The sequence below is a fragment of the Callorhinchus milii genome, unplaced genomic scaffold (genome assembly GCF_018977255.1).
Source record: "Callorhinchus milii isolate IMCB2004 unplaced genomic scaffold, IMCB_Cmil_1.0 Scaffold1, whole genome shotgun sequence".
Taxonomy (NCBI): Eukaryota; Metazoa; Chordata; class Chondrichthyes; order Chimaeriformes; family Callorhinchidae; genus Callorhinchus; species Callorhinchus milii.
The window spans coordinates 101,666,504-101,674,909 of record NW_024704742.1 but is presented as its reverse complement, the minus strand read 5'-3'; the positions used below and the strand labels follow the sequence as shown (position 1 = coordinate 101,674,909).

The 8,406-nt window shown below is 39.1% G+C and overlaps 1 protein-coding gene across 1 annotated transcript in view; it reads left to right on the top strand.

The window, feature by feature from the left end:
• Positions 1–598: 598 nt before the first annotated feature.
• Positions 599–8,406, top strand: part of hsd17b4 (hydroxysteroid (17-beta) dehydrogenase 4) — a 48,383-nt gene continuing 40,575 nt past the window's right edge. The window contains exons 1-8 of the mRNA XM_007897356.2: positions 599–818; positions 3,025–3,078; positions 5,183–5,290; positions 6,042–6,101; positions 6,724–6,745; positions 6,954–7,000; positions 7,841–7,925; positions 8,069–8,256. Coding sequence (XP_007895547.2) covers positions 755–818; positions 3,025–3,078; positions 5,183–5,290; positions 6,042–6,101; positions 6,724–6,745; positions 6,954–7,000; positions 7,841–7,925; positions 8,069–8,256 — 628 coding nt within the window. The 5' untranslated portion in view covers positions 599–754. The remainder of the gene's footprint in view (positions 819–3,024; positions 3,079–5,182; positions 5,291–6,041; positions 6,102–6,723; positions 6,746–6,953; positions 7,001–7,840; positions 7,926–8,068; positions 8,257–8,406) is intronic.

Here is an 8,406-nt window from a genome sequence, read left to right as displayed (position 1 = left end):
GCACAAATGGGCAGAACCAAGATTTGAATGAAAGCACGAACCAGGACATAAAACAGGTGATTCGCTGAAAAAAAACGCACATGACATTTTTTTTAATCGGCAATTGTCAAAGCAGTTTAAAAAAAAGGCCCGGATGGCAACCGTATTCTGCACTGGCAACTTTTCAACTGTGGCTTTGGTCACCTCTATCCCCCTCCCTGTCTTTCCAGCTCGACTTCCGACCCCGTCGCCGTGAAGCTCTCCGAGACGTTATCTTTGTCTTACGCGAAGGGCGTCGTATAAATGGTATTTGTTGTTGTTGTTGTTGTTGCTGTTGTTGTTGTCCGGCGTCCGGCGTGAAATTGTCCGTGTCCTGGCCTCAGGGTGCTTCACGGGCTGGACCCAAAGTGAAGTGACTGTAGATTTGATTTGATTTGATGAAGGTTGGCATCTTGTCATCGGTCCTTGTGTCTGTAGTGACTGTGTTGGGGGGGGAGGGGAGACAGGGCCATCATCACCGGGTCACGTGGTCCTCCAAGATGGCGGCTGCGAGCTGAACCGGTCTTATGACTACAGATCCCAGGGTGCATTGCACCACCCGGCTGGCTGCACACGCGCAGTGAGCCAGTCCGCGGCTGCTGCGGGGAGGGGGGAGGAGTCAGGCCCTGCGATGGCGGCGGCAATGACACCAGTGTAGGAAGCAGCGCGGGTCAGTTCAGCGGTCAGGTGTCCCAGGATGCCCGGCACCGCGCAGGCGCCGTGAGCGGAGAGGATCATGTCAGCCATGGCTCCTGTGAGCTTTGACGGGAAGGTGGTGCTGGTGACCGGGGCCGGCGGAGGTACGACATTTGGCTCCGTCCCTTTCGGCGCCTTGTTCGGTTTTCGAGGCCTCCCTGCGGTGCGGTGCGGTGCGGGGTGGGGGGGGGGGATGTCGTCGACCATTTGTGTGGCCATGAAACAGACGGCAGGCGGTCCCGGCCCGCGCGCCGGGGGGCAGCTCGCACTGTGGGGGTGACAGCGACCCCTGGGGGGGAGGGGGTGTAAACACCAGAGGAGCCGACAAGACTCCAGCAAACACAACTGCTTTGGGGAAGTTTATTATTAATCATCATCATCATTTGAACAGCTCTCAATCTAAAACCTTTTTTTGCTTCACAGCAGTAACATTTTATTGTTTTTTATTCAATGATAATCCCTGCGTTTGCTATAGCGCCTCATCACGTCTTCTCGACGCCTCAAAGCGCTCCACAGAATAGACTGTAAAGTGAATTGACTGTATATTTGTGGGCGAAACGCAGCAGTGAATTGTGCACAGCAATGTCCCACAGACAGTCGTAGGTTGAGTGACTAAATTATTTTTATTTTGAAGGAATTATTACCCCTGGAAGAATGATCCGCCAATCGACTAACAACCGGGTTCCTATTTACTTATTTTTTTCTCTCTCACAAAATACACAGTCTTTACAGAATACACTTTACAGTATATTCTGTGAAGCGCTTTGAGAGGTCTCAACGATGTGAAAAGGCGCTGTATTAAATGCAAGGAGAATTATTATAATAAAACATTCCATTTGGAAACGGTAATAATAATTCTTGCATTTGATGCAGCTCATTATCATGTTGTCGAGACATCTCAAAACACTTCACAGAATAGTAGTGTAAAGTGCAGTGACTTGTGTATTTTGTTGGTGAAATGCGGCAGCCAGTTTGCACACAGAAGTGTCCCACAAACAGCTGTGTAATGAGTGACCATTTTTATTTGGGGGGAATATTGGCCAGGACACCGTATGAAACATCCTTCTCTTTTCGAATAATGCCAAGGGATCTTTAACATCCACCTGAACAAGCAGATGAGACTCGGTTTAACCTCTCATCCGAAATACCAAGGGGGTGGGGCAAGATCACCAAAGGCGCGATCAAAGAAGAAGAGCTTCAGATAGACTTCACATTTGGGAGCGCGTTCATAGAAACAGGAAGTACATTGGAAGATAGTCCATGAGACAGAACTTTTTTTTATCAGTGTTGCCTGAACCTCTTATATGTTGCAATCTTAAATTATGCCAGTGGGTAGGGGGGAGGTGCCTTCTGAGATTGACCTTTGAGTTGATGTTTTGTATCGTGTGATTGAAGTTGCGTAATACTTGTTTTGTATCTTACACCGCTGTTCAACAACAAATGACCTTTCTTTTTCATGTCAATGTTATATTTTTGTAAATATAAAACTGAATGTATTTTACATTAAAAATGTTGCCAATTTGCACCACAATCACATTGAGAAAATAATTTGACGTTAACCGAAACTTGGTTATCGGTAAACGTTTTCTTAATTTTGCGTATTTTTTCCAGATTTTTCTATTTTTAGTTGTAATTTCAATGCAGGTTACAATACAATACCCATTTTGCAAATTGATAGTGTCTCACTGAAATCTGATTTACACGCATTGCACGTGAACTAGAAACTTCTTTTGAACACTGTATTACTACATTAGAGTGTTTTTGAATAACACTATCGTCCCTCTTGTTACTGAGTTTCATGGCCGGCTATTTATGTTTTTACAAGAATACCGTCCTCTCAGTCAACCTGCTGTCTCTTTACACTTTTATTTATGTGTATATTTATATTCACATATATTTACATTTTTAGTCATTGCTGCCCTACTATCTGATCTATATTACAAATATTGCATTACATTGCTTAATGTACATTGTAAATATTAAATTGTATAATGTACATTTAAAAAATAAAAAACACATTATATTTATGTAGCGCCTTTCACGTTGGAAGGATGCCCCCAGGTGTTGAAATACACAGCGGGATACAGGAATATTTTGCATCTGCATTTCTAAAATCAGTATTATCTTGCATGAAATTACTATCTTATTTAGACTGTTTTGCCTTATCAACTTTATGTTACATTGCATAAATGAACTGGACACTATTTATGTATTTTGTAAAGGAGGAAACAGAACTGTATTCAGCCCTTTATTATTATAAAGTGATATGTTTTGTTATCATATTCAGAAATACTTTTTATCTTCAAAAAGGTTTGGGAAGAGCATATGCCTTGGCATTTTCGGAAAGAGGAGCCTTTGTAGTTGGTAAGTACGTTTTGAAGTTTAAAATCCTTTGTTCTAGTCACATTTTGGAATTTCAGTTTATTTATTTATTGCTGTTATGAATGTTAATAATATAGAATTAATTGTTGCATAAATTGATTATTTTATTTTGGGATGTTTTACTGAGTTTATATTAACACAAAACTAATATTGTCAATGAACAATATAAGCAATATATTTACATTATTTAATTTTTTTCAACAGCTACTTATTTAAATATTTTTCAAATGCTAACTGATTTGAAAATATCAAATTGATGCTAAACTGGTATAATTCCAGTATATAATTGATTTTTACTTCATCAGATTAAACAGAAGTTATGTGAGACCACTGAGAGGAAGAGGTAACCTTAAACATGTATTTGGCTTTGCATTGGCTGAAGTATATTACAACAGATGGGTGGAAAGTGTTTTGAACTTGAATGGAGTTTAAAGCTTCCAGTGGTCTGCTGGACTACACATACATTTTTAAGAATTTACACATTTTGTATAATGTTAGAATCACAATAGATGTTGCGAATGGGTTAACTTTTAAGTTACGTGTGTTGTGGGCAGCTGGACTGAAACTCATGAGTTTCCCAGGATCATGTGAATGTCTCAAGGATAAGATGTGTACTACTGCCCTGCACGTACACAAGATAACGGACTGTCTCAAGGACAGTGTGTTTGTGTGTGTGAGGCATGTACACCCCATGAGATGTTCACGTGACCCCAGCATGATTTCGACAGGTGATCTATTGTCCGCACCATGATTAGATGAATATTGGTATAAGAGTTCCGATAACTTTGTGTACGGGGCCGTCCCGGGTCGTGGAGACAAGGATACGGGAAATGGAGCCGTCCCGGGTCGCGGAGACAAGGATACGGGAGATGGAGCCGTCCCGGGTCGCGGAGACAAGGATACGGGAGATGGAGCCGTCCCGGGTCGCGGAGACAAGGATACGGGAGATGGGGCCATCCCGGGCTGCGGAGACAAGGGTACGGAGATGGAAGACTGAGAGCTGGAAACACTAAGACTGAGGATATCAGATGGAAGATTGAAAGCTGTAAGCAAGAAGACTGAAAGCATGAAGAATCAAGCTTGTGTGCTGTAAAGGCACAGTGTTGAACTCTTGAACTCGAGATATCTATAGTGGTGTTATTCTGTTATAAGATCTGTTGATTGTACCGGCCTTTGGTCTGACCCATCGGGATATTGGGGAATAACGAACGGATAATAATAAAACAGTCTGATATCTGGTTAGAGGAATTAGCGTTATTTCCTTACAGATTTGGCTGATTTTATTTTCTAACAATAACCTTAAGCATTTTCCACACATTAAGACAATTGGTAGCATAATGCTGTGGGATGGTGTAGAGAGCTCAGCTTTGCATCATTACAGAGTTGCTGGTATATGTTTGGTCTTCAGGTTTACTTTACTTTCAAAGCAACTTTCAATGATAAATTGGTACTAGAAATATAACTGAGCATAAAATGAAAATCAGCAAACAATGTATTAATTATTAAATGCAAGTAATGGAATTTTTAGAAATACAAGATTATTCCCCTGCTTTGATTCATCCTATCTCCCGGTATAGCACTGCTTCAATGGTGCTGGTATCCTGTGGGTCTACTAAGTAAAGAAAAGTGACTTCTGGGCTGTCAGGTTACTGTTGTCATCACTTTCGCACTTGGCATATGCATACTAGGAGTAGGAAGTTCCTCTGACGTCACTTTGCAAAGGAAGCGATGTTGGTACCGTTCCCTATGCATAGCACATATGAATACAAAGCATGGAAACTAATGTCAGTGGCAACTTCATGACTCGGATATTAGTTATTTTTGCTCTTCATTTGGAACACAGTGTCTGAGCCATTCACTCACAGGCCTTAGGAAGAGTGTTTTAACAGGATAACTTTGTACAAACTATTTACAGAGTCATGGCCCGAAGTGAATGCATCATCAACATGGTCAGATTTTACCAGCTGCTGAATTTGTGTGTGAAAGTTCTGTTGTTTAATTTTAAAAAAGGCTTTTATACAGACTACTATATCTTAGATATGTTCTATCTCATTAGATTTGACTATAGCATTATTTCCTGTTACAGTAAATGACCTTGGGGGTAACATTAAAGGAGAAGGCAAAGGATCATCTGCTGCAGATAAAGTGGTGGAAGAGATAAGAGCAAAAGGAGGCAAAGCTGTGGCCAACTATGGTATTGTACTTCATTTATTTTGTGCAAATTCATCATTTTCTCTTTTTTTGATTCACTCCCCTTCCTCAAAAAAAATAATATATGACATATCCCTATTCCAACCCTGCCCTCCCCGCGCTCGGATCCTGATCCCCAACTGTTCAGCGCCTTGGGACGTCCTCCCGACATGAAAGGCGCTTTACAAATGTAATTGTGTTGTACTCACTCTGTAATTCTGATATTAAAAAAAGTATCTCCTTAATTGTAAAACCCATTTTGTATGTTTCTTAAAAATAGTTTTTTGAGAACATTTGGTAACTTTCATTTTATATTATTTTTACTCAGTGGACTCTGTGCAATTGTTAACACCCATATTGCCTATTCACCTTTGACACATGTTAAGTGTGACTCTGTTACAATAGTAATACCATTTATAACATAGTAGGTTGGGGACCTACACTATATGAGAAGTGCAGTAGGCTCTGGCACAGACTGCGTAGTATTTTTAGTTGTCTGGATGTCTAGCCTGAAAAATGCTTGCAGGAACTGACTGGTTTGCCCCCCCTGTGGTGTGGGAATGCACACGTCAGTGCCAGGTGTTGGCAAGTGATCCATAGGGTACCCACCTGAAAGTGAACTCGCAACAAAATTCTACTATGTTTATATTAACCTGCAATAAGAATGGTAGATTTTACATGGTGAAGTTGTTCTTTTTAAATCACGAACCACTGTGAAATTTGACGTATCAAAATATTTTTTCCCCTTCTATTAGATTCCGTGGAAGAAGGAGAAAAGATTATTCAGTCTACTTTGGATGCCTTTGGAAAGATAGGTAAGTATTGCCCTATTCCACAAACTTTAAATATATTACAGAACTAATGTTTTGACTGTTTGGATTTTATTGGTGAAAAGTAACTTCTGTTGGGGGTTGATGTTTTTGAAGACCTTCATAAAGTTTCTATTTAAATATTAAAATGTAAAGTCTTAAATAGGGGACATTTAATAAAATTTGCATTGAACCATAGAAATTTATAGCGAAGAAGAATTTGGCTCATCGTGTCTGCATTTGGTTTTTTAAGAGTAATCCTTTCAGTCCCCTTTACCTACCCTTTCCCCATACCTAATCAGCTTTCTGCTGTACTAATAGCCCTGCTATTTGGATACATAATTTAGAATAATGGGCAGAAAAATTGAAAATTGTTCCAAATTACTCTTTTTTACAATTTAACAACAGGATAACACGATTGTAACCTCTATAGAAAGAAATGGAGGCTAGTTTTCATGAATTTTGTATTTCTATAGAAGATTTTTTTCATAAAAGCTATCAAAACTTTTTTAGCATGTATTTTTAAACTCCAAGATTGAAATAAAGGAACACAAGCTCCTTTTGTTTGCCATCTGAACCCTGCATCTAATTAAATCAGATTCAATATACAAGTTCTTTTTTCTTTCAGATATTCTTATTAACAATGCTGGGTGAGTAGGTTTTTTGTTTTGTATTTTTTGCACAGTATTTTTTTGAGTCTTGATTGACTGTTAAGCCGCTAATTGTTGGGGAGTTAAAAAAAATGCTTTCATTTTGTAGTTTAATGTTGCTAGATCCACAATATTTTACCACCACCAATGCCAACCTACCAAATGCAATGTGCCATTTATTTTAAGATAATTTTCTTGATGTTTTCAGAATTTTGAGAGATCGTTCCTTTGGTAGAACAAGTGACTTGGATTGGGGTGAGTTTATGTAGAGTTCAAAGATGAATTTTCTGTTAAATTCAAATGGTTATTTTTTGATCGTCAGAAAGTCTGACATTTGTAAATCTTTTTCTGTGCTTAAGAATCTCAAATTTATCAAATAGAATTTATTTTTGACATATTATGCCCAGTCTCTTCCCAGGAGTGGGGTGGAGAGCTCCAGTCACTGGCTATGCCTGAATAACACAGGTGCAGATTTGTACAAGGCATTAGTAAGGTTCCTATTGCTTGTCTTTCTAGGAGCACACTGTTTGTCAAGACGTTGAGTTGTTGTACTATTAGGAACTGTGTGGGACGAATCCCACCTTCCAGTTAAACGATTACCATTCCAAGTCCTGTTAGTGAGCCAGGTGGATTGGTCAGTTGTGGTGTCTTGCAGACCTGCCTGGCTCAAGCGCAGGTGTGTCACCCTTTGACCCCTCCTTCTGCTAACCCACACGCACCCCCCAACTTCTCACAGAAAGATAGTGAATGATTAATTGTATCTGCATGTTGAATATAAAATCAGCCCATCTACAAGAATTGAACTTATTAAGTAACCATTCTATTGTTTTCTGGATCATTTGTTATTGATAGGCTTTCATGTAGTTCATCTTTTACAAATTAAGTGAATCTTTTGTAAAACTTTCTGAACTGAAATGATTATTATAAAGGTATATTTTGATTAAAGAAAGAAGGTTGTTGTATACTGTCTTAGAATTATTGTTTTTTTAATTTATTAGTTCAGGATGTACAATGAAAATCTGTTAGATTTAAAGATAATAATCTTGCATATGTGTAGTTCCCTGTGGAGTTTTCATTGAGCTCTCAATTGTTTAGATTTAATTCATAGAGTTCATTTGAGAGGCTCATTCAAGATCACAAGAGCAGCATGGAACCACATGAAGAATCAAAAGTTTGGCAGGTAAACAGAGCTCTAACTTGATTTATTGGCTGCTCTAATATTACATTTTGGCTGAATTATGGGCATTACTTCACTCTTTCACTTACTTATAATCAAATGGTAATGAGGATTTGAAGTGATAGAATAATAATGTTTTTTTTCAGAATTATTATGACTGCATCTGCTGCTGGGATATATGGAAATTTTGGGCAAGGAAACTATAGTGCTGCCAAACTGGGATTACTGGGTCTTTCTAATACACTTGCTATTGAGGGTCTAAAATACAACATCCACTGCAACACAATTGCCCCAACGGCAGGTTCCAGAATGACCCAGACTGTTATGCCTCAAGGTAGGTAACATAGCATCAGAGTGCTGGAGCTTTAATTCATTCTTAGTAAGAGCTATATTCAGAATATAATGTGAATATTTTATTCCACCAAAAGCACTGATTGGCAGAGCAGTGGAAGAAATGTTTTGTATAATAACCATGAAAAATTGT